This window comes from Mastacembelus armatus, chromosome 11, assembly GCF_900324485.2.
Source record: "Mastacembelus armatus chromosome 11, fMasArm1.2, whole genome shotgun sequence".
NCBI lineage: Eukaryota > Metazoa > Chordata > Actinopteri > Synbranchiformes > Mastacembelidae > Mastacembelus > Mastacembelus armatus.
This window is the reverse complement of record NC_046643.1, coordinates 16,029,446-16,055,855: the sequence shown is the minus strand read 5'-3', so window position 1 is coordinate 16,055,855 and position 26,410 is coordinate 16,029,446. Positions and strand designations below refer to the sequence as shown.

At 41.1% G+C, this 26,410-nt stretch overlaps 1 protein-coding gene across 1 annotated transcript in view; it reads left to right on the top strand.

Annotated features, from left to right (window-relative positions):
- Positions 1 to 26,410, top strand: part of ext1b (exostosin glycosyltransferase 1b) — a 98,973-nt gene that overhangs the window by 44,821 nt on the left and 27,742 nt on the right. The window contains exon 2 of the mRNA XM_026299523.2: positions 24,479 to 24,572. Coding sequence (XP_026155308.1) covers positions 24,479 to 24,572 — 94 coding nt within the window. The remainder of the gene's footprint in view (positions 1 to 24,478; positions 24,573 to 26,410) is intronic.

The following is a 26,410-nucleotide window of genomic DNA, read 5'->3' as shown; positions in this document are numbered from 1 at the left end:
AATCTGCAGAACTCTAACTGATTGATCATTTGTTACTTATATAAGCAGCAACCCAAACATTATGGTGCAGCTCCACAAAGATGAATATTTTCTGTTTTTATTTCATATTATTGTAAACTAAGACATTTGATATTCAAAGATATCACCTTGAGCTCGATGAAGAAGTGATGTTCTTATATTAAAAGACAAACGATTGATCACTTAACTGATAAAACAATTTGCAAATTAATCGACAATGAAGACACTTTAATTGCATCTCACTGGGAGCTGCTAAACATACGCATGTGGTTTGTGATTTAGATATATAGATTGATAGACTACATCTAAAGAACTGTGTGGAGCAGGATGCCATAGCAGGAAACGTGTGCAATTTAATGAAATCTAACAAAAAGTCCTGCAGTGAAACTATCGTTTTTAAGCTTGGATTGAATTCTTTTAATTAGAAAATGTGACATTTTTCTTCTGCATTGCCTTTAGTGTTTGTATTAGTTGTTTGTTTTGCTTTACAGCTCTGTGCTTTATCCTCTTGTTGTGTAGTTTTGTTTAAATAAGGAAATGATGCTTGCATTGTTGCTTCCTCTGGAATCACAGCTTCCTGCAGCAGTGACAGATATAGCAGTAAGGAAGAGCATGTATATCTGCTTTTTATGGCTTGTTATTGTACAGGGAGGAAGGTGGTCCCTCATTTTCCTCTTCAATGTCTGTACTACCTCAGTGGACTCCATCTCTGAGGGGTAAAGGCTATCAAGTGCTTACAGCTGTGTGGTCTTGTCCTTTCACACACATACACACACTATTATGATATACTGTCAAGCTACCCTGTTCTTTTTCTGTGAATGTAATTAGAAATGACTCTGCTTTGATTTGAGATGTATAGAAAGGAGACAGCAGTCGGCGGTGCTTGATCCATTGTGTTCAATAGCTGAGGGATATCTCACTAGTGCTGGCTCAGCCAGCGCAGGTAATGGAGACCACACAGCTCACTGGATCATCCTGACATTGTTAGCGCCCATATATTTCTTTTCGGAATGCGTAGTTCACAATAGGTGGCTGGTTTTCTGCCTGTCCTGTCATAAGAATTTTTATATATTGTTTTATGAGCTTCCATGGTTGGCCTCATGCTGGCAGGCCTCAGTCTTGGCCGGCAGTCGGTTATCACTGCAGGTCTACCAGAGCAGACGCCATCCGTTTCACCTCGCCTGCCACCAGGCCTGAATTCCACACTTATCTACAGGCAGCAGAATGGGTCTCAAGGGAGGGGAGAGAGTGAGAAATTTCCTCCCCGATGCTCATGAGCCTGGTCCTTCTCGCCCCACACACAGATGTGTTCAAGGAGTACAGCATTAGCCGGTGGAGTAGCCATGTATGTTCTTGAGTACATATCAAAGCTTCCCAGAGAGCCTCCCTTTCTGTATCATCCTCTTTTTCTCCCTCTGTCTTTTCTCTCCCTCTGACTTTCCTTAGCTCGTGATGCGTTGGAGCAAGGCTGTTGATAGGGGTGTGTGCTTACTGATAAGTAAACACTCTCAAGGGGCTTATGGAGAATATATGCTGAATATTCCCTTCGTTGTGTTGCAAAGCTAACTCTGGCATAACCGACTGTCAGCTGGGCGACGTAAAGGGATAACTGAACCAATCCCGGAGCCATGTTGACTGTTAAATATCCGAGTGTGGCGAGCAGATATTAGGGTGTCCTGCTTAGTAACCATGGCACAGCTGAAGGTTTGTTTTGCTTCAGTCACCACAAGTGTTGTTGTCATCCCTTAGGAGGGCTCATCTACGAATCAGGGCTGCCTGACAAGTCACACTGAGTGAGATAGTGGAAGAAGGGTGGCGAGTGATGCCAGATTGGCTTTCCACTGCTGCTCCAAAAAGCTTGATAAGTACAGCACAGGGATAGAGTGGCTGTTAGCAGCACTGTTACAGGTGTCATTCATTCGAGCAAAGGCTAGTTTTCTTTCAGAATGACTCCTCATATCAGTGCCATATCTGAAATCCAGTCTTGCTTTGTGTGATAGACCACCCTGCTTCTGATCAGGAGCTATTATCTGTAATGCAAGTACAGAAGATCTGTAGTATCTCCAACCTGTTTTCATTTCCTTACAAAATAAAACACATGAACTTTCAATTTTCCAATTTTTTGTACTTTTGCAATTGCAGCTTTACACCTAACCTGTTAGGTTCACAAGCAAAAACCTCTTTGATTTGGTTTCTTTAAATCTGCTGTTTAGACTGTAGCACAGACAAAACAGCCACACCAAGACCAAGATCAAAGTCCAATTTTGTCTAATTCCAAGACAATTATGGTATTGTTGCACACATCAGAATTGAAAGGGTATTTTTATGTGAAGCATGTAATTACTCTCATGTAAAGAATCTTTTAAATGATATGTAAGTAATGTAGAGGCAATTGACTATGATTATGTCTGATAATTTGGTCATGAAGTGAAGAGGGGCTGAAACAGGGATGTGATGTGTGTTAGTGTGTCAGAAATAAAAAAATAAATGCAAGCCAACTAATAATAATCTCCATACCATATTTTTATGGTACAAGATGTCTCTTTTTTTCATTTAGCTTCTACCTGGTCATATTCTTGATAATCAAGGTGCAGTTGCAGTTTGCAGATGCACAGATCAAACCTTTTCTCTCTCCCAGTATAAATTCTCATGTCTAAAATAGACAGTACCAAGTAAAATAAAACTGTTCTCCTTTTCCTAATGGATGAAATTCTAAAAGGTCCAATTTATGACACACAATGGGAAGAAAAACCGACTGAGTCTTCTGCCTGCTTTGATTCAGTGAATGTAAATTACAGGGAATTGTGGGAGAGTGATGCTTGGTTGGCCCACTTAGTAAGATTGTGTCAGGGCAACAAATCCTCCAACTTAAACAATGTTATAGGTTGTTTGTCCCCAATGCTCTGATATGACCTGTATGAGCGTAGCAGTGGCAGAAATACTGGGGCCAGTGTTGTCATGGGAACAATAATAAATAAGCTAAGTTTGCTTGTGCTAGCATAGTGGATCTTTGTTATCACAGTTACAATAATAAACGCACAGTTAAGGTTATGGAACAGTCATGGTTTGGTCACAAACGACTTGGTTAGGTTTTGGTAAAGATTGTACTTTGGGTTCATTACAGTTGGAGCATATTTGTTTTGATGAATTAAAGAAACAACGTAGACTGAATGTACTGAACTGAATTATAGGGTTTTTTTTTTTTTGTGGGTTCAAGTCTTAGTGATGATTTTGTTTATTGGTTCAAACCAACAGAACTGAACTGCTGGTGTGAAAGTCTCAGGTCATGAGGTATATTTTTCTAACCAAAGACCAAATGCACATCTGCAGATCTTAACACCATTAAATCCTGTAGCTCCTCTGGAGGAAAGGAAATGCATTCAGATACATGGTGCAACTGTCTGTAGGTCACATTGAACAAATGTCAGATGGGTCCCCACAGGAACTCCTATTGGCCTTGTGTCTGACTGCCAGAAAAAGTGTGTGTGTGCGTGTGTGTGTGTTAATGTGTCTTTCCTCGCTTTTTCCCCCCTTCCTTATTTATTTCTTCTTTCTCCGTCTGTCTCCTTGACCATGGTGGCCTGGTCTTCTCTTCCACAAAAGTGTTTATTCCTCTATCTCAGCCGTTTCCCAGTGGAAAGGGGCTGTGGAATCCCCTTCAGAGTGGGGCTTTATCTGGAGCGGTGCCAGTGGTATAAGAGGCCTGATTTAAAAAGGGCTCTCTGTAGACCCACTGTCAAGCAGAGAGAGCCAAACCTGATGGATATCTGAGCTTCTCAGAGAAGCTGGCACAGGGAGGCCCAGGCCAGCCAACAAAAACTGCTGGCCTCTGTCTCACTCTCCCACTGTTGTTCATTCATTTCCATTCAGTCTGTCTGAGTCCATCGCTCTTGCTCATCTGTTTCCTGTTTCCATTTTCTCCTGCTGTGTTGTTCCCAGACAGGGTGCTGAATTAACTTAAATGTTTATTTTATTATACAAACAGTAGGTGTGAAATCACATCACTTATATGCATTCCTTCTACTACATCTAATTTTGAAGGTACAGAGAGCTGGTGCGGGTTTACAAGGTTGAGTTGAATAAGGAGGATAAATTAAAGGGCTTTTTTTTAATGAGTTTTTCATTTATGAAAGACAACTCTAGATAACTAATTCTGTTTTGTATTTGCCGTTTCAAGAAGTGGTGAAATGACAGGAGTCCATTCTATTTTAATGTGCATCAAGTGAGTGTCAGCACAGAGTGATGAGCCAATTAAGCCTAGCTGCCGAGGTAGTCTCATTACTGGAGCTTACCACGACGATACAGCCTAATTCAGCTGTAATGAGCATGGCTGAGGAGGCTGGTATAACTCTCTTTAAAACCCTCCTTCAAAGATGAGCTCATTGGGTGTACTGTTTTAGGAGAACCTAATATCTTGGCAGATATCTGCCAAGTCCATGCAACGTCATTGTTCCTCCTCAAAAGCATCCAAAATGTTATTTTCATCATGTGGTGAACCATGAATCGGGCAGCGCCCACTGCATCATCATAGTGCGTGTGGAAAAGCTGAATGGGAACTTTAACAACCATGACAGTAGGCAAGAAGAATCATATGTGTGCATATGGACGTGGATACCATCTGTGCACACACAGACAAATGTTGGCCTTTTCACTTTATAGTTTTAGACTGACCTTATTCTAATGAGCTAAATGTTTATGATAAATGAGCTTATTGTAAAACCAAGGAAACCACTGGTGAATTACAGCTATGGGCCTTTGAGATATAGAGACACACTGATAAATGAGCTCCAAGATCATATTCTTATACTACATGTTATCAGTTGAGCAAATGTAGTGTCTGGTAGTGCAACCATAGAAAGGAGACTCCCTCTCCTGAACTTTAGCAGCTTCTTAATACAGACTTTGTGTTCAACTAGTGGACTTGCTGCTAAATTCTAAGCCCTCAAGTGTCCACTGATGTCACATATAAGCTGTATTTAATAATTGGTGAGTTAATAAATTTCCAAACATTTTTCCCATGTAATCTGTTTTATACACTGAAATTTGTGACAGTCATATCCCTCGTTGCTTTGTTACATTATGCGACCCATATATTAACTCCTTGAGTCCTATGTTAAAGAATAGTGGAAGCACTTTAAAAAAAAAAAAAAAACTATTTAGACTGGATTTTGTTTTTTGCATTTTCAAAACTTTGTTTGTTATTCATTATATTCAGCGAGAACTCCAGGCTGTCTCTACAAAAGCATCTCATTTCACATTTTTTATGTGATGGTGCTTTATAATAAACTTGAGGCTGAAATATACCGAGCATAGTGTAGCATCAGCACTGCCCCTCTACAGCTCCTCAGGTGTCCATATACAACATCACAAATGGCAGCGTACAAATATTGAAACACAGATTAATTTCCTCTGCCATTCCTGTATACCCACACTACACCCCATGGTGCCAGTAAGACGATACGCACTGCCTGTCAGCAGAGAGACCTTCTATCCTATAAAAGACAGTCGACAGATGGTGTGTTTGACAAGGTTAGAGCTCCACCAGCATCCCATGACTGATATCAGTTGATGCGTTGCCTTGCCCAAGGAGCTTGGGAGGTGGAATACCTTTTTTGACTTATTAGAGGTGAATCAGCGCAGCTCAATCACAGGTTAAAAGATTCCCCCTTCGGATATTAAGCAAAGAAGAGGCCCACCAGCAAGTCTTAAGCATTAATCACAGTCTGTCTACAAGGTCTTTACAGGACAGATAGCAGAGACCTCTGAGGCTCTCAAAGCAGGGGAGGAAAGTGAGGCCTTGTGTGCGCCCTCGGGTGTTTTCTTGCACCCTAATTAGTCCCGTACTTGCCTGAAATGTTCTCTTCAGCCTAGTCCCTTTGGCATGAGTCTCATTCGCCTTCTGCTTATTTACTATATGTATATTTTCCCACTCTCTCAAGTATCAGTGTCCCCAAGGGAGTTCATTTCCAACACAAATAGTCTTAAAGAAGACTGATGAGAACTTAGCTACTATAACAGGAGGAAAGACATTAACACCAGGCAATGCCATCAGCAAATAGCTAATGTTAGTGCACCTACAGCTAAACAAGGCTGTAATGTCAGTTATCAGTTTCTAAGCTAACATTATTGTGAGCACAGAGGGAAAGTGCAATGTTGCATTATAGATGAATGATTGAGAAAATGTAGCACTCTCTAGTAAACCATTAACTCACCAACTTGGCCAAGAGAGTGTTAAGTCTGCTACAGTGAATGCATCTTCATCTGTTTAATATAAGACACTGTAGTAGTGGAAGGTATTTTACAGCCTTTTCATGTAAGGATACATCTGAAGCACTTTGAATGGGTCAACAGTTTGGAAAAGACTTTAATTAGCTTTTTTGTCATGTGTTAGATGAGAAGGTTGATACCACTGTCTCATGTCTGTATGATATTAAGCCTCCACCAGCACTGAGTTTTCTTAGATTAGTGTAGAGACTGGGGCAGCAACTAGTCTGGATCTGCCTAAAGGTAATTTAATCTGCCAACACGCTCCCTTTAAAGCTCACAAATGAATATCCTTTATTGTTTTTTTTTTTTAATCAGTACAACACCAAAGTGCTGATTTGTTGTCATCTTTGTCCTACAGTATGCTAAATTATCCAGATATTATCTCTACTATCAGCCCAGTTAAAGGATAAAAGAAATGCTTTGAAAAGCCACTGCTGTCCTGCAATATTTCCAACTGCAAAACTTTTATCTTCTTTGCATCAGAGCTAATGTGTTGATCTCACCAAGGTATAGAATTTGCTGATGTCAAATTTCTTATAGAAATAAGCAAAATGATCTAGACAGTGTCTGCCACTAATACTACGCTCATTCCATTGTTTGCAGCAGGCCATTGTTAAGCATGTGTGTGAAGAGCAGCGTGGAGAAGCATGTTTCTCCCCGCAGCATCTAAATATAAATCTATGTGACCTTTTTATTTCCCCAGATGTTCCACTGCAAAGTAGATTGCATCAGCTCTCAAACAGCGCCACAGCTTTAGTTTCTCTCATCTTGTCTGGTAAATTGCTCTTTTCTCATTTCAGAACCATGTGAAGTGTAATTGTTTCACTGCTCCGGTTTTACAGCAAAGGCAAACACATGGATTTTCTTCTTTGAAGACACAAAATGCTGCTTCTATGATTTCTAACGAACACTAGTTTTTGTTCAACCAAATTTCCTGTTGTTGTGTTGATTACCCTCAGGACAAAATCTGTGCTGTACCACCAAGAGCTCTCAGTAAGATGCTCTTTGGGATGTGGATCTCTTGCCACTACAAGCTCTCTTTTTTTCTGTCTTCTCTGTGAGCTTTGTCCATATAACACTTGCAGTACCATCAAGTAAACATCCACATTCATTATTCCTCTATATGAAATATTATTCCTCATATGTGTAGAATTGTATGTTTCCCTGTAGGTAATTTTGATGTCCTTATCGTCAAACGTGAAACTGTGTGTCCTGCCTTACCCCACACAGCCTGCTATTTTAGAGCCTGCCCACACTCTGCCCATTATCATTAAAGCATCTAACCTGCTATGTTGTACTGTCCTGTACCTACAAAGCCCTTTGCAGTCTCACTGTACAGTGTTCATTATCAGGCAGCCAGGCACCTCAGATCTGCATGTCTTTTAATATTCTGTGTAAGCATATTGCATGTGTCTCTCCAGATAACTGCCTTCTCTCACTGTCAAACACATAAAAGGCCACCATGTGTTTGTGTATATAGCGACTCCTGACCCATACCTTGCTTATAACACATTGCTCTGCAGAAACTGGACATAAGCAATGCACTTTAAAGCAAGCTTGTCTCAGCCAAGCAGACATGCTCCAGGTTTAGTGTGGTTCAGTGTGTGTGTGTGTGTGTGTGTGTGTGTGTGTGTGTGTGTGTGTGTGTGTGTGTGTGTGTGTGTGTGTGTGTGTGTGTTTCAATGTTACAGGACCTCAGGCACAGATCAATGTAATTAAGCCAGAGGAAAGTGTGTGTCTGCCCGTGTGAAATCTGACATCACCTACTACTATACAGTCTCAACTTGTAGAACAAACAAACCCACACACACTCCCATAAACACACATGCTGCATGAGCTGGTTAGTCCAGGGGGTTTCTTGCTAAGCTGCCAGTAGGAGGGGGCGTGTAGATCCTGTGAGCGCTAATTAAATGTGTTTAACCCAAGGTCATTTACAGAGCTGAGTGAAAGGAATGGACAAGACTCAGAGTGAAGTCCAGACTTGTAACAGCACAGAGAGTTTCATCACAGCACCGAGAATCATAGGAGAGATGCTGAGGGAGAAGGGAAAATACCAAACAAATCAAAGAAGCAGTTTTAAAGTGAGGATGGCTTGATAACATTGTAAATGTTTTATTGAGCTCCTTTGAACTACTCCAACAGAAGGCGTGTGTGTGAGCGAGTCTCAGGAGAGCACCGTGCCTCTCCCACAGATGACCCAGTTATCATTGAGGTTGGGAGGTGAGCCAGAGATATCCGGGGTGGATAGATGACCACACTGATACTTCCTTGAATATGCACTGCTGGTTTTTTTACAGTCCAATGAACCACATTTTTTCTTCCAAAAAGCCAAAACTAGGGTATTATAAAAGGCTATGTTAATAAGCTCAGCATACAGCATTTTATTCAGGACACAGAAAATAAGGCCAGTAGACTACGATCTTTGTAAGGTTTGAGCTCGTTTCAACCTGTATACAGGTTGTATACATGCACATGTACTGGTTGCATCAATAATTCCTCTGCCAGTAATTTTCCAAATCAACAGATTCTTCTGTTGATTTATAAAATATCAGAAAATAGTGAGTCCCTACTACAAAGGTGTAAGGTGACGATATAAATTGGACTTTTTATTATCATCCCACTGTGTAGTTCTGCTAGGATCTACAGAGGGTTGCAGTGTCTTTCAGCTCATTGTTTCGGTTTTATCAGCTTTAATGTAACTGTTCGCTCTCATTTGCATAATTTTTTTTCAATAAAAAAAAAAACTGGCCTGTGAGAAAAGTGGAACAACCATAGATCCAGACAGCTAAAGATCCAGGCATTTGTCAGAAAGTGTTGAAGACCAAAACAGAGCAAAAAGGAGAGTGAATACATTGTCAAGTGTATATTTGGTTTTGCTGTTCCCGGTAAACTTTGAAGGAGGAAAGGGAGAGAAAGGGGGGAAATAAAAGTAAAGAAAAAAATGATTGTCTGTTTTGGGGAAAACAATTACAGTATATGTAGCCAGGCAGAGGTTTTGATCTGGTGCTGCACAGTTTGTGTTATGTTTAACTGTCCAGCTATGTTGCCTGGTTAAACCAAGCACCATGTCTCAGAAAGCAGTTTTAAACCATGATGCTATTGTTATGATTAGCACTGCCATTAGCATTTATAGCTCTGGTAATTGGACTCTCAGTCAGAGGTAAATCTATTACTGTGGGGTTAAATGGCATCCCAGCTTCTAAAAATGTTTTTTATGTGTGTGTGCAAGGGAAAAGGAATATTGTGTGTATGTGCACGCACTGGGTGCTACTCAGACTTCATTAGGACCGGACACATGTATATAATTTAATTTAAGGTCAACAACTTTGTTTAAAGGAAGAGTTACTGTGAGGCAAGTAGTTGTTATGACATTACATGCTCAGACTGGAGTCAGATCAAAATCAAGATTATTTTCCAGCACTCGCTTTGGCCCCAGCATAAGATTGTGGTTAAAATTTAGAAACAGGAGGACTCTAAGTCTGTGGGGTTGACAGGAAAATAAGGTGTTACAGCTTCGTGTGTGAAAAAAGTGTCCTTGTGTTCCACGCTGCTCTTTGATTATCTGCTAAACATGTGTGTTGAGAAAGTCCCACTAATATTTGCCCTTATTCGCCCATCCTGCTCCTTCCAGGACTTTGTTATTTTGTTATTTGTCCTCTCCAGCCTCAACTTACCTTTTAACATTTGTGTCTTTGAAATGAAGAGGCAAGAATGCTCAGTAACTGAAGTCGTGGTTCTGTGGCAACAATATCCCTCTGTTGCAGGTACAAGAAGAGAAGGCTGGCTCTCTGCTCTGCTGCACCGCAGAAATGCGAGAGTGCAGCTGAGAGTGGCGATTCTCACTGGAAAAGAGAATAAAGGAAAGAAGGAAAGAAAGAGGCCCCCTTTACATTTTACATTAACGTTCCTCTGGTACCCAGATTTTATCCAGATATGATTGGTCCAGAATTTCATTCAATCCGTGCTTTAAAATGTCTCTGCACCACCCACAATGAGACATGTAAACTGAGATAGGAGGCAGGAATGACAATGGGGTTTTTTTTTTTTTCCTTTTCATCTTTTTGAGATCTTGAAGGAGTTTTTGGACACAGTGTTCCTATTCATTGTTGTTAAAAAGTGTCTCGTCTCATTTTTTGTCATCATTCATCTCTGTTGTCCTTGCCACAGCCCTTAGAGACAGACAGACATATAAAGGCAGCCACAGAAGGAAAGAATCACAATGAGAAAGATGGATACAGAGACAGGCATGAGACAGACAGAGATGTAGAAAACGCTCATAGGAAGAGAGCATTCAGAGGATGTCCCATACCTTTGCTCTACCCCAGCATGTTTGATTATATTTCAATTGAGCCAGTGATGTTCACCAAGAAGTGTTCATGTTCATTCTTGCTCCTTTTGTATTATATTAGAAAAGAGAGTGTTTGATAAGAATACTGCTTTTGTTCAAAGGACATGAACTTTCCCCACATTAGAAAAGTCGTTGAGTTTTACAAAACACAAAGACTGACATCACAAGCCGGGTGACTGATAGTAATCGAATGTCTTAAAGTTATCGGGTGTGATTTTCTTCGCCCGTATTACCTCTCAGTAACATTTATGACAGCACACTTAAATTTAAATTGGAACTGTTTTGATAAAAGATTCATTTAAGTCATTTAGCAAATATGCCAAAGCTCCAGCTTCTTAAATGAGAAAGTTTGTTTTTTTTGTTTGTTTTTAGATGAATATCTATAGATTTAGATGAAACTAGTAAATTGAAGATGTCACCTTTGGCATTTTTCACTGTTTTCTGAGATTTTACAGACCAAACAATTAATACCTATAGGAAAATGGTGAAATAACTAATCATAAAAATAAACAGCAGAGCCATTCAGTCTTTGCATTTTGAGCAACAGAAACTGAATAACACAACAATAGGCAGCACTGGCAGGTCCTCATACTGCACTTTCAATATATAATAATGAATGTTAGACCTAAAGACATGAGACATGGTCTTAGTGATGTCAAATGCACTATATACCAGCCTTTGAAGGAAAATACTGTCATTTTTATAGCTCAGTAACCTGGAGGACTCGATTTGATGACTAAAATAATCTTTAGTTTTAGCCCTGTAGTGGTCCATTAAAGTGATACAGCCATAAGTGCATGTTACAAATGCTAAGTGGCAGAGAATGAAAGTAATCACTAGGTCACTCTTTCTCAGGCATGTGTGAATGCGTTTTGCTGGGTTTTTTTTTTTTTCTTCATGTACTGAAGCTGTTAGAATAATGCATGGTGGTGCAGATGGGTATTTTGTCATTTGTCATTGTATTTGCTTATTTCAACGCGGTTGAAATGTAGGTCTTTTAATCAGTTTCTGATGAGAGTTTTACATAGGATCACTGCTTACACAAATAACCTGACAGCTTCTGATTCCAGGTTGCATATACAAAAATAAAATGACTTGCTCTGTTTAACTTATTGACACTACGCTACAGTAAACGCTGGTGTAGAGCTGCCCTGACAACAGACATGTCATGGCTTTGACACTGCATAGAAATATGAGAGAGCACAAGGACCGCAGTCAACTCATGTTCATCCTTCTCTGTAGCTCCCTTGAAGCATGTGAGAAAAACCTCTCTCGGCAGAGAAGTGACATTTAGGTCTAAAAATTACCTGCCTACATCCTCTTTTGGTTTGTGTGATCTTCCTTCCTTATCGAGCTTTTGGCACATATATAGAAAACTTGTATACTGAGCATTTGTGGTTGTTGCATTATCAGTTACAGAAAATTTCTCTGGTTCGTCAGAGTGTGTTGCTAAGATACAATTTATTAAAGCTAACCTCACCCCAGCACACACACCTCCATACCAACCCCAAATGCTCACACACACTTACAACATGTCATACACATATTAAAGAGAGCGACACACACAAACTGAAGCCTTATGTGCATTTCTGTGCAGCATCCGCAGCTCAAATTGAAACCACTTGCGATGAAGGTCACCTCTAAAATTCATCGCTGTGAACTTTTCTTTCTTCTGTTTTCTTAATTTCCTCATTTATTTTTTACACCTACACCAGCTTTTAATCTTTAAAGACTTTTAATGATTTGTGGTTCAACTGCCACAGATGGCAATCGACATTGTTTAATTGAGGCTTGCAAGTGAGTGGATGAGAGGGTTTTATTTTAAATGGCACCTTGAACAACTGTTTCTTTTTTTAAAGGATTCCACAAACGCTATAAATTGGCTTTTGGCCTACTTTCATCTCTTGCTCTATTCCCTCATATGTTTCTATAATGTATGATGCAAATATTATTCTTGCTGCAGATATTATTCTTTTGCCGAATCTGTCAGGCAAAAGGGATTTAGTTGGATTTTAGCATAGATGAGGCTTTTTTTTTGTTCTTGGAAATGGTGTACAACAGCTCCAATAGTTTTTCTTGGTGCCTTGGAGAGATGAGCCCATTTCTCTCCTGTTGCACAAGGCTTATTAGTTTTCACTGTCAGCCCCCCTTTTTTCTGCTACTAGTTTCTCTCTGCTGGAGCAGGGCCTCTGCTCTCAACTGCAGCTCATGATTGCCTGTGCAAAACTATAAAGTGATTTCTCAGACTTATCACATTATGTGCTGTCCTGAAATAAGCATTATCTCCAACAGTAGGTCTTTATACAAGTTGCTCTGCAATCTTGGCCAGCAGGCCCTCTAGGAAAGTGAAGTTGTTTATGATCTTATAACTGTGATTAATTTTCTCAAACATAAGGGCTTTACTCAGAATGCTAAGTGGTGGTGGGTGATGACTCTGGATCAGTTTGTTGGAAAAGAGCCCTCAGTGTACGTGTTTCTCATTCCGTGTCTCTGTGCAACGACCTTGTGGCCAAAATAAGCTGTTGTCCCTATCGCCTGCTGGTCTGGCTTTTGCTGCTCTGGATGAGTTGAGCACAGAAGGTTGTCTCCTTTTATTGGGTCTTTTCCTTTCAGCTCGCTCTCGTTGTCTATTTTGCTCATTTTTTCTTTGCTGCTTCATTTGGCTCTCCCAGCTTGTAAATTTAATTTGTCCCGTTGACTGTCTTCATGTACTCTCCTCTCCTCTCCCACATTGTTCAAGCCACAGTTCCCACAAGCCCCGGGGCCACAGCTGTACCCCGTCCGTGTCTACCCCTGACCTCCCCATGTAGCGCTGGAGAACAGCTGTTCCCTGTATACACATACACACGCAGACACACAACCAGCCAAGTGCAGCGCTCTGGGGGAGGACTGCAATAGGGGCAGTAGGTTAGCACATATGTGGTCTGACATGAAAATCTCACCACTTTGTATATCATAAAGTGAAAGTATATGCACCTTACTGCACGCACAATTGCACTGGTATACCCCCTGTTCTCCATAAACAGCTTTTACAAACACACACAGACAACAGAACTCCCCCAGTCAGCCTAAATTTAAAACCACCAAGACTCTCAGTGAAAGGCTTTGTCGTCCTTTTTGTTCGTCAGGCTGAGGACAACATGGCCTTTGACCTTTGCGTCATGACCCCACCCAGCTTTGGAGCCTAAGTTCAGTCATATGAGACCAGGTAGACCGTTCAGAAGTGGTCATATGATTAGTGCAGTGGTTGTAGCCGAAGGGGCCTTTTACTGTGGTCTTTCAACAGAGATACAAAGGAATGTAGACAGACAGCATGGACGCAACAGAATACACACACACAAAGCACAAGCCGTTGTTATATTAGTATATTTGTACTGATACTGCTAAACATTGTATTGATTTTAAACACGAATATTTGTTTTTACTTTTTTAACTTATATTTAAATTCATTATAAAAAAATATAACTAAATTAAATTAGAAATATTGTTTAGCCTTTAATTGTGGCTGAGCATTGAACCATCACATGAATGAGTCTGCACTGAAGCCATTGTCCTATACTGCATGTTTAAATCATAATCTAGCTAATTTAACATTGTTTTTTTTTTTTTTTTGTTCAAATTCTTTTACAGGTGCTTTGTGTTATGTTTGGCATATGTAAATATAAAAAGGTCTCCTGGATGTGAGATTCTGCAGTTGGGACAAACTGAAACAAGAATACTAGCACCTCAGCAGTAGTTGTAACATTGCTATTCAGTTTTGCTGCTAACCTGGCTCGAAACTTTGGGCACAATTACGGTGTAGACCTCAACACTAACCAAAAGGTGTCTGCAGCACTGAATATTGAAAACTATTACGTGTTGAGAGGCTTTTCTAGATGACCTGAACACAGAAGGACATCTCCTTTTAAGAGACTGCTTAGTCAGATTCTCAGTATTCAGCAATTTAAAGAAAATTCAGCATGTAACTTACGATAGGTGTAACTTTTTTTGAAAAGATGAAAAAGGATTTTATAGAAAAATGTGCATTTTCTTGAATGTGAGGTTCTAGCACAGAACATCCAATATTTTTCTGCACCAGTGTTGAAAAAATTTGGCATCAGTATTAAAAAATAATACCCAGCCCTAGGTGTAATATTAGAATTTATGTATACAGACTCAGCCAATCACAGAATGCAGCTACTGCTTCCCAGCATATTTTCCTTGTCAATAAAGACACAGCACAATATTAAAGTGCAGCACAGCAGCTCTACCTACCTCAAACGTGCCAGGTCAGGGGTCAACACCGACAACATCTACACAGCATCACACACATAGATAAACAGACAAATAAGGAGACACACATACAAATATGATGCACAGATACATACCCCAGCCTTTGTCAGAATGGAGATATGGAAATGTTGGCTGAATTTGAATGTAGACCTCCAGCTGACATTTATCCATGATTAATGAGAGAGTCCAGGTTAAGTTTTGGCTCCTTAATGAATACAGTTTGAGAAGTTGACGAGCCTATCAATATTTGACATGTTTCTTGAATATGTTTGCATAATTGATGCAGGAATCTAAATTGAATCATAATTGCATCATTGTGGGCATTTCGTTCTCTTTCACGCTCTTATTACTCTCATTATTTTTCTTGTCCTTTTTATCCTGCTCGCCATGATATGTTTTTCAGGGCCAAGTATGCCCCCTTCACTGTCGTTTTCTCACACACATGCATTACAAACATACACACAAGCACTCAGATGGGTACCGACAAACAATCAGTGTGATCTCAGGATGTGAGTGACACATGGTACTGATGAACCCACTAGGTAGCGTATCACTTTGCGTGCCGCTCTGCTTGTGATTGACAGCTGTAGCCCCCTCTCCCCCCACCCGTGTACATACATACCCACACACACATGCACACACGATAGGAGCGCTGACTGTCTGACTAACATCACGCTGCTCCCCAGTGTCATGCAGGGCTGACTTACTGGGTTTGATGCTGATGTCAAATTCACTCTCAAATGATTATTTATGTGCTTTTCTGAATGTGTGTGTATGTGTGAGAAGAGAGTGTGTGTACTAGAGCGCAAAAGAAACAGAGGATCATTTTTGAATGCTGTATATGTCTATAAAGGACAACGGAAAATCTGTATTACATGCAAATATTTGTGAGTTGATTACGAGAACATGTGTATAAACAACATTTGTTCCCTAGGAGGGTTCAGGAAAATGGGGTGTTTATTTTCTGTCGTGAGCAACCCTGTCGGGCTGTCACATGACTGTTGTTCCTAGCAAACACCTAGTTCATTATACCTGTCGGTGGGGTGAGCTGTGTTTTGAAAGATGTTGTTATTTAATTAATGGTATCGTCTGTGAGGTACAAAGATACCTTGATACCCAGCTGTGGAGTAAAGTAACCACTCTCTCGTCTCATTTGTGAAGGTTTGATGTAAACTCATTATCTTAAGTTATAGGTTGGACCAAACAAGCTTTCCAAAGACACCACCTTCTACTTTGGGCTTTAGAAACCAACAATCCAGAAAATAATCTGCAAGTGTTTTTATGATGGAAAGAATTGTTGCTTCAAAGCGTTCAAATGCATCTTAGTGGTGAACTTATTTTTTAAATTTATTTCACTGTCTAAAAATGTCAACAATGTAACTGTCATTAATCGCAGGGCCACTTTTATCTTGACTTTTCAGCAGGGGACTGTGTAAGTGTCCAGGTGTCCATCATAGAATGGATTTAAAGAAAACTTAATAAGTCATGGTGTCTTTTTAAAGTGAGCTGACATCATCTCCTCCTGGAACAGCTAAAGTGTCTTGACCCCAGCCACTTTGAAGCCTTTCTTTCAAAAACTCAAAGCCCCACAGTGCTCAGCTGTATTTGAAAAGAAGCCTGCTTCTCCAAATTCCTGCTAAGCCGGCATTTCAAAGGGGCAATCTTGACTGATGACAGAACATGACTCCATCTGACTCCGTGTCCCCAGCCTTCCATTTACTGAGATAGTTATGGCACAGTCAAGAGTGGGATTTTAGCATCCTCTGATTGGTAGCGTTGTGTGAGGGACCCAGGTGGCTCAAGGACAGGGTTTAGATTTTGATTTTAGAGCAGTCTTCAGAGGGAATACATTAGAATGTGGTTGCAGACAGGAAATTAGACATGATTAAGTTTCTGCTCACCTATTGGAGGAGAGTCTAACTGGTCTTTGCTGGCAGATGAGACCCTGATAATGGTTGTGGTGCTTTGAAAATTAAAGGGGTTAGTGTATGTGTGTAACCAGTGTTTGTGTACATGAATATTAACATGGATGCAGGAGCAAGTGTCTGAATATGTGTGCGCTTAGGTGTTACTTTGTGTCTATGTGAGAGAGTCTGTGTTTTGTGTGCATGACAAAGCGTTGTATTTAGACTCCTGGAAGAGGTTGGAGAATGATTTGTCATGAAAGAGCCTGCAGCCGCCATAATGTAGATGGAACGAATTGAAACATTCCTGTCTGTCTTGGTGTGTGTGTGTGTGTGTGTGTGTGTGTGTGTGTGTGTGTGTGTGTGTGTGTGTCTGTAAGTGTGTGTGTCAGATGAAAGGACATCTGAGTGAGAGGTAACTCCTGCCTCCTCTGCGCTCCTTGTTTCAGTGACTCTGATGACAAAATGTGTCAGTGTTTAAAAAGAGGCCGCCGCAGAGCGTGTGCTGACATGTCTAAATCTGACATTGTCTCACACATATGGATCTCCACACACACACACACACACAAACTAACATGCACAGTGAGGCATCCTAAGGGCCATCTGGAAGTGCAGAGCAAGGCACAGCTGGTCTCCGGAGAACATCCACAGAGTCTGGACTCTTCATCTGCAAGATCACACAGTGAGGCGCCAATCACTGGCTTGAGATTTGTGTGCGTGTGTGTGTGTGTGTGTGTGTGTGTGTGTGTGCGTGCGCGTGTGCGCACTGTTGTAGTCGTCTAGCTGCCCATTATTATAATATTGGCATATATGTGTGTGGAATAGGTGTCACCTAGTTTTGAAATCAACTTCACTTCCATCCTCTGGAGAGTTGAGTGTGTGTGTGTGCAGTTGGGGACTCTGACTGCAGCACAGACACTAAGTGTAACTGAAAAATTGCCTCCATCTGTTGGCAGTGGAAAAAATCAGAGAGGACAAATTGAAAAGATTGCGAGGATAAAGCCGTCATACTGAATTAATATCGCGGCAGGAAGACTTCTTGTTATCGGGGTATTTGTAAAATATTCAGGCTTACACATGTGAGGGGGGAATGGGTAGCAGCAACTATAGCTGGAGGGGAAAAAAACAGGCTGCTGACTTGAACTGATTCAGAAGTTTGTGTGAGCAAACTGAGTGTGAGTCTGCATGTATATGAGTCCTATCTGTGTAGACATTTTTTTATTTAGACTTATGTGGTTCACACCCACCACCTGAAGCTATGCTTACTGCTCAGTTCTCATTTGAATAGTAATATGGTAGCAGTACAGGTATGCAAACTAGTATGACAGCTTAGGAATTCCTGACACTCGCTTACTTTTGAAATGTAATCCTGAGCTACTGGGGCTTTCCAAGCAAAACCCGTGAGGTAAGGTTCGTTTACGATCAGCATGGAGAGATTTATTATACATTAGGTGTGAACACTCACCAGCATAAAGTGGACTTACCCCAGGTTGTACAAACATTGTCCCAGTGTGCCTGGGATTTGATTCTTAGTTTTAGATGTTTCTGTGGTTGTGATTCAACTACAGTGGCTCTGCATTCACACAGGGTGACATTGGGAGAGATAGAAAAAAAGCAGATATTACCATGGACCTATCAGTCAGCAATGACTTTCAAGAAATGATTCTTGACAGTACAGAAAGATCTGTCACATTAAGTTTTTCTTCAGATCATAAACCCAGATATTTCCACGCTCTGCTGAAATCCAGTCAGGACATACTTCCAGATTCACACCTGGTATCATGATACCTCTCAGATGTTTCTCTAGTGAGCACTTGAGATTGGCTTTTACTTCCCAGCTAATTATGGAAATAACCATCTGCACCACTTCTGTTTGTGTAGGCCAGAGTCAAAACATCAGGCTGTCATCAATCAAGTTCCATTCACATGGATCAGTATTCTTGTTTTTGACAGTCGTCAATTGTTGTTTAGTGATGAAACTGACATAAACACAAACTTATGCAGATCATGATGCTGGCCAAAATTCAGATGTGTTCAGCACCGTCAGAACACATCCTCAGTTTGTTCTGTTTGTTGCCACGTCTGTGTTAACAGCTGGCCACTTGTAATTCAATCTCATCTGGCTAATAATGTTATGGTGGATATTACAGTCTGGTTGTGTATGCTTTATTCACTTATTGCTTGATGTTTTTAGACTGCTCTCAGGATTCCTACAGATAATGTTAAACTTTCATTCATCCTAATTTAGTGCTGTATTTAGTGTTTTTGTTAAGGCTGTCTTAGCCAGCGTAGTACACCCTTGCTTTTCTCAGTCACATAAAGGTTTTAAAATTACAGTGCATAACCACCAAAGATGTATTTTAGTGCTTAGTGTAAACAGGACCTAAATGTCTCTGTCCAAACAAATTTAAAAGCCCTTGGAGGGAGGAACGTACCTTTTTATGTGTAGTGTTTCATCCAACAAAATCACTAGAAGCTATGTTATCTGCGATAGTATTCAGCTGTACAGTTGTGTTATATATATTGTATCATATGTGGACACCAGGAGTGCTGACATCTTTTCTATATTTGGTCTCAGTGGGCTTGTAACCACTGTGCTGCCTTTTCTGCTGACACATAGTTACAGCTCTTAAATGGGGCCACATGCACTCAGCTGTGTTTTATATGTTGGACTACGCCAGTCTTTGGGCTGGTTCAGGAAAAGTCTTTACACTCGTAGATGTAATCAGATTGGCCCCACGTGTAGATAGACACAAGGTTCGTCAGGGGTCTGACCACATCAAGTCTGTTCGTCCAGACCTCTGGGTCATTCCATGCTAGAATGCTAATTGGAACTAGCGTAAGCTGGCTAATGGGTGTTAATTAGGCTAATGAATTAGTCGCAGTGTACAGCAGGCGTTATGACAGAGGAGGAGGAGGGAGATGAGACAACATGGATACACACACACACACACACATCTGGACACACACATGCAGATGCTGCCATACTTTTCCGCTTAGCTGCGGAATAAGAAAGTAGAGTGGGTTAGGGGCGCACACAGTCACACGTTACTAACTCCCAAGCTCTTATTTGTCACTTTATGCATGTCCACATACACTGTCATCATCCCCCCACACACGCACACCCTCAGCATCACACTCTCTCTGTTAGTTTGGAGCCAAAGATGCCCCCTTACCCACAGCCTGCACATCTGCCATACTCTCATGGGAGCACACACAACAATATGCTTCAACTTAGACACATGTGTTTATGGGGAGTATGAGGCTCCTGTTTAATTACTCCTGGAATCTGTCCTTAGTCTGCTTGGGAGTTATTTACTAGACAAATGAGCACATCTGTGGCATGGCATCCATAATGATAAATCACTTTTTTATTCATTGATGCTCTACTACAGCATCTTGAGGTTTACTTTCACTCTTTAGTGTGGAAGGACACAGTGAGAGGAATTTCATTTATCATAAATGATTAGTTTGATGACTTAAAGTCGTTGCTAGGTGTTTTTCTGTTCTGAAACCCATTAACATACACACACACACACACACACACACACAAAACAACACCTTACAAAACACATTTCTCTGTATTTTGCTCTTGTCATCAGCAGACCTCCAAACACCCATTATTTCACACACTCTCATGGATTGACATTCATAGACAAACCCTCTTTAGAGGATAAAGAAACTGGCAGGAGAGTGGCACAGGAGAGAGGTCCAGCAGGGTAATGTACAGCAGTCTCAATAAGCAGTAAACTGGGTCTCTTTCTCCCTGCTCCCTGGAAGACACCCAGGGTGGTTGTGGTTTGGTGTTTTCATCACCTTGATGCTGCAGGTTCAGGGGGCGGACAGGGACTAGGCATCTGCTGGATGCTTGCATGGCAACAGAAAAATCAGCAGGCAGTCCTCCAACTGCACATCTTTAGGAATTTGGACTCCTATAAAAAAGCACTTTCGCTTATGTACTGAGCTAAATACAAATTAGATACTTATGTTTTTCCATTACATTATTTTTTTATACTTTATTTCACTACATTTTGCAGGGACAGATTTTTGTAACGTATTTAGCTAACCAACTACAGGCTGACAAAGTCTGCTAGCAACAAAGACCACTGGTCAGAAATGAGAGGCCGGCCTTTGTCTCTTTGTGAAATGCAAGTAATTCTTCTTTTGAAATTAGTCTGAAAGAACATTTTTGTGTAGCAAAAATAAGTGAAGTGGGCTACCTGAGTACCTCTTCCACCACCAGTCATAAGGGAGTAGTGGGTTGATGGAGATTAGACTGCATCTCATTCAACAAGTTTCTTTGAGCAACCAGTAACACGAGCTACAAATAAATTTAAAAAAATACAGTTTCCATGCCTCTCTTCTCTCACCCCATTACCACCTTAAGGTGTGGATGTAGCACCGATCCCATGTAATTAAGTTGCTGCAAATGAAGGCACTTAAAGACAGGTTGCCACGGCAACGGTGTAGGACGTTGCCATTAGGGCTGGTGTAGAAGTGTTTCTTAACTGCTTCACAGTTGTTGGGCATGCAGACACGTGCACTCAAGCGCACACTCGCACTGTTGCATGCATACAAAACAACAGGGTGCTCATACAGGGGTCATCTCCTCTGCTTTATTAACTCGTTTCCTGTCTGCTTTATTATTTTCTGCACACTGGCTTTGTTTTCTACTGTTCTGTGTCCTTCCAGTAGGCTACCACGTCACCTTTGTCACACTGTCTTTGTTTTCCTCACACCACTGTCACTGTGCTAGCTGTTTCACACATACACACAGTTGTGTGTACAATGGCAAGTCACACACAAGTGACTGTATAAATACACACAAAATCACAGCCAGAAGGCTTGCAGCTCAATAGTGGCTTTCTCTCCACCAGCTCAAGGTCACAAGGACAAAACAGAAGGAGAGCTCCTGTTAGATGAGGAAGCAGACTCAAAGAAAAGGTAGAAGAGATGATAAAAGATAGTAAACGAAGGCTGTGGGCTCTGAATATCATGTAAAGTCCAAACCAGCAGGAGGTTGAAGGGAAGTAAGAAGAGTGAGGAACGGCAGGGGGAAGGCAGGTTTTCACAGCAGGAGACGTCCTTGTTGGGACCGCCTCCTGTGACCTCCTGGCCCTATTCAAACTTCTAATCCGCCAACACTTCCTTGTAAAGGAGAGAACAATCTCTACAAGGTTCAGTCCCAGTCATAATCAGGTTGAAGTGCACAGGAAGTGAATTACATGGGAGCATTAAAACTGGTGCTTATTCAGGAGATACAGTCGCGCCCTAGCCAAAGTTTATATCTGATAAACCGAAGATTTACTTGAGAAAACTGGTTAAAAGTTTTCACACTAGTTATGAAGCATTAAAAACTGACAAGAGGAAAGAAAATTTTCCAATGTCATATAGAAACAACAAACATTTTAATGGTATTAAACATTCAGGAGACAGAACACACACATATGAAAGTTCAGTGATTAGATAAAAACATGTTACCAGGCTGTTACATGTTAAATGCACACATTGATATTCACTGCCATCAGATGCTGGTCTGTTTTGTGGGCTACGCACACACACATGCAAACGGAGACACAGTCCAGGCAGACAGCTGGTGTGGAAATATGGGCTAAGATCGCTTCTTCGTCTCCATCGACAGGTGACGGAACGTCAATGTGAGGGCGTGCAGCTGTCGCTTGTTCATGCTGTTCATGTGTATCTGCGAGCCTGTCTGTGTGCGTCTGAGTGTGTGTGCATGATAAGTCTGTTATGCGTTACACAGAATGTTATGCATGTAGGTGTGAATGAGGGTGGGATTTTATCACAGGCTGTCATGTCCTCACACTTCATTAGAACTTGCCTAAAGAGGAGACGAGACAGCATCTCACTAGCAAACATCAGCCATTGCCATCGTGTGTGTGTGTGTGTGTGTGTGTGTGTGTGTGTGTGTGTGTGTGTGTGTGTGTGCGTGTGCGTGTGTGTGTGTGTGTGTGTGCGTGTGCGTGCGCGTGTGTGTGTATATGCGCGCGCATGCATGGTGCTTTGCTTCCAGTTTCACCCTGACTACTCAGTCCATATTCACAGGCACACACAGAAGGCAGCATCAGCAGTCGCTGTCACGCTTCTGTACGAGCTACAGTCCATCCATTGCATCATCAATGGAGCAGAGTGTGTGTGTGCTGTAACCTTCACCTTGTATAGACTATGGTTAAAAGAGAAATGATTTTCTGCCTCACCAGTCTTTTAACCCCCAACCTGGACAACCCTTAGGGCTCATTATTTTCCGTGTTTTTATTTTTCACATTGGCATAGAAGTAAATACATTGTTGAAAAGTAGAAATACATATTGGTTTCACAGACATTGTAGGTGATTTTTTTTTTTTTTTAGCTTCTCATTTATGCTTTCTTATCCTGTTTCTCTTTTAGTAAAACACTGAGCTCCCATTGTTACATGATATTGTTATAATGTTGTGATCTGTGACTTCTTGCAGCACGAAATCTAATTTTTGGGTGCATGGTGACAGAACACACACACACAGAAAAATAATTTGATAGTGTTTGGGGGTATTTATTAGTGAAAATTGTTTTTTAAAAAAGCAAAAAATGTTAAGATTTAATAACACAGGCTTCCTGTCATGCCTGGTTATGCACTGTTGGCTGACATGTTGGCTTTTAGGGGGTGATTATTAACTCCACACAGGGAGACTTTTCTGTGTCAGCATTCAGTAAAAGCAAAACAGAATGGAAGAGTGAGAAGAAATAATAATGAGAAAGTGAATGGGTATCTGTATCGTTTAGTAAAACATCTTAAAATGACATGAAACAGTAGATACACACACATTTATGCCATCGTTACATTGTGTGCTGTGCACAAACGCAAAAACAAAACAAACCCAAAACAGTAAACAGCTTGCAGGCAAGAATGAATACACAGACTGATGCATAGATACACACTATTTCTGTCACATACACACAGACCCAGCTGTGTGGTGGAAGCAGGTGTCACTCTCAGCTCATTACCCCTTGCAGGGTTGATCACCCTGTTTGGAGAGCAATAAGATACACCTCACTGGAGAGATAGAGGGATGAAGGGGCAGGAGGGGGAGAAAGAGGAGCATGAGAGGGAGGGAGACATGTCAGCCTCCTGCTTTAAGAGATAGAGGGATTGAGGTAGTTGCGCGTAGAGAAGAGGGGGTGAGCAACGCAGCATGTGGTTTTTGAGATAGCAGGAGGAGGGAAGGAAAGAGGGAAGCGGGAGAGGTGCAGGGATGGGGTTTTGTAGGAATAGGGAGATGAAAGAAGAAGCGAAATGAAGAGAGAGATTTATTACAAATTGGATATGTGTCTTACAACTGTGCTGTAATAAACCAGAGTTGTCCTTTAACTTGTGACTGAGTGGAGATTTCAAAATAAAGGTTTCCTGAAACCTCAAAATTCTTGAGAAAACTGCTCATCATGATTTTCCCTTTTGCTGTTTTGTCTTTTAGTGTTATTGTAAGTTTGTGTTACTCATCATGCCATGTTTTGCAGTGCAACTATGACACTAGCAGCAGTTTAGATTATCCAATTTTCTATCAAAATTGTTGTGGTGTTGTGTTATGTATTCCTTACATTACTAAACATGTTGCTATAAAGATCATGTTCTTGTTTATGTCATGAACTCATCACTTGTGTTGCGTCCCTGCAGGTATGACTACAAGGAGATGCTTCACAACTCCACCTTCTGTTTGGTGCCCCGCGGCAGACGACTGGGCTCCTTTCGCTTCCTTGAGGCACTGCAGGTAGATAAGCAACACACACACACAAACACACACTCCATCATGAGAAAGCATTACCTATGGCGTAAATTCATGCCTAGCAGCCATATCACTGTGAATAAAGCAGAGGCACCTCCATCACTTAGCATTTGCTTCAACAGTGCTACCTCTAGCCATAAAGAATCACTAAATCATTACAAGATTACTGGTGTAATTATTATAAACAAACAAGACCTCATCTCAGAACGATTTTCTGTTTCTGAACTATTTACAGTGTAAACACTGGTGTGAATTTTTCAGAATAACTGTTAAATTGTTGTCTGACTGTGAAAATTGCAGGCAGTGAGATGATAAAAGGTAATAACAGTAACAATACTAATACCTAGCATTGCCTTATTTCTAATGTTTTTAGTTATTACCCCATGACTTTGACAAATATATAGGCCTGCTATAGATGGAAAAAACAAGAACCTTTTTGAATGACATTAGTTTTCACTGGTCATTACAAAACCATCTTGATGATCCGTGATGGTGCTGAAAGACTAGCGCAGCTTATTTGCTGTGTTACCCTATACTGCTTTTTTTTTAACCCTGTTATCTCTAAGTCTAATTTACTCTCATAACTATTGCGACTATGTTCCGTTGTTGGCCAGTGTTAGCAGTCGCTCACTAGTTAGGCCTGAGAGTTGATGTCACCAAGCTTGCAGAAACAAATATTTTATGAAGATTATTATTTTTATGTGATGCTTCCTGGTGTGACTAAGTTATATTAAACTGTATTTAGAGCCTCTGTTTTTTTCTTGTACTTACTGATCTGTTTTATGTGCTCCCCAGCTATAATAAGCAATTGTTGTTGGAAATGATATAGGAATCTTAAAATGACTTACAAAGATAAGCTCATAAGCCTTTCTGCTTTCACACAATATATAATTTGTCAAGGTTAAGTGGGGATTCAACAGATTAGGGCTTAAATATGCGACAGGCAATGTGCCATAATGCCTCACCATATGACCACAATAACCTGGGAAGTAAATCTTACCCATCTAGAGTCATTTTCTAATGCTGTGTTGGCATTTATCTTCACTTCACTCATACCTCTTGAAATCTACACACTTCATATCTCATTTTCCCCTGTTCATCCATTTCTAGAACTGCACAGCACTCTCCTGCATTATTACTGCACTGTCCTTTACCTCTCCTTACCGTACACTGCCATCCACAGAGTGCACCCACATAAGTGCGCTTATCTTACCATCTACTGCCACACACATATAACAGCGCACTTCACTCAGGAGGGAAATATGCCATCTCCTTTCCTCTCCATTTGTCTGACTCGCACCATCCATCGACTCGAACCGTCTGGAGTAAGATGAAGGGGCAGTATTTACAGGCTTTAGTCTTTGCATGAGAAAGCAATTTCTAGTAGATGCAGACTGTGTGTGGGTGGGTGAGTGGGTGTGTGTCTATACCTGGGGTTGTGTCTGTATATATCTGTATGCATGGGATTGTGTGTGTTTGTGTGCGTGTGTGTTTGTGTGCGTGCGTGCGTGCGTGCGTGCGTGCGTGCGTGCGTGTGTGCGTGTGTGTGTGTGTGTGTGTGTGTGTGTGTGTGTGTGTGTGTGTGTAGGCGACAGCAGCAGGGCCTGAGGGCCAGTACTGGTTTAGCTGACACCTTTATGACCCAGGAGTGACAGGGCCGTCATTACATCAAACTCCCACCATACACACACAAATACACACACCAGCTGTTTTCTCTAGCTCTCCTCTCATCCCGCCATCCCTCTGCCACTCCTTTGCTAAAGGTCACATTCAGATTCAGAACCTCTATTCATCCACTTTCGTCTGCTTTTTGATCATTTTTA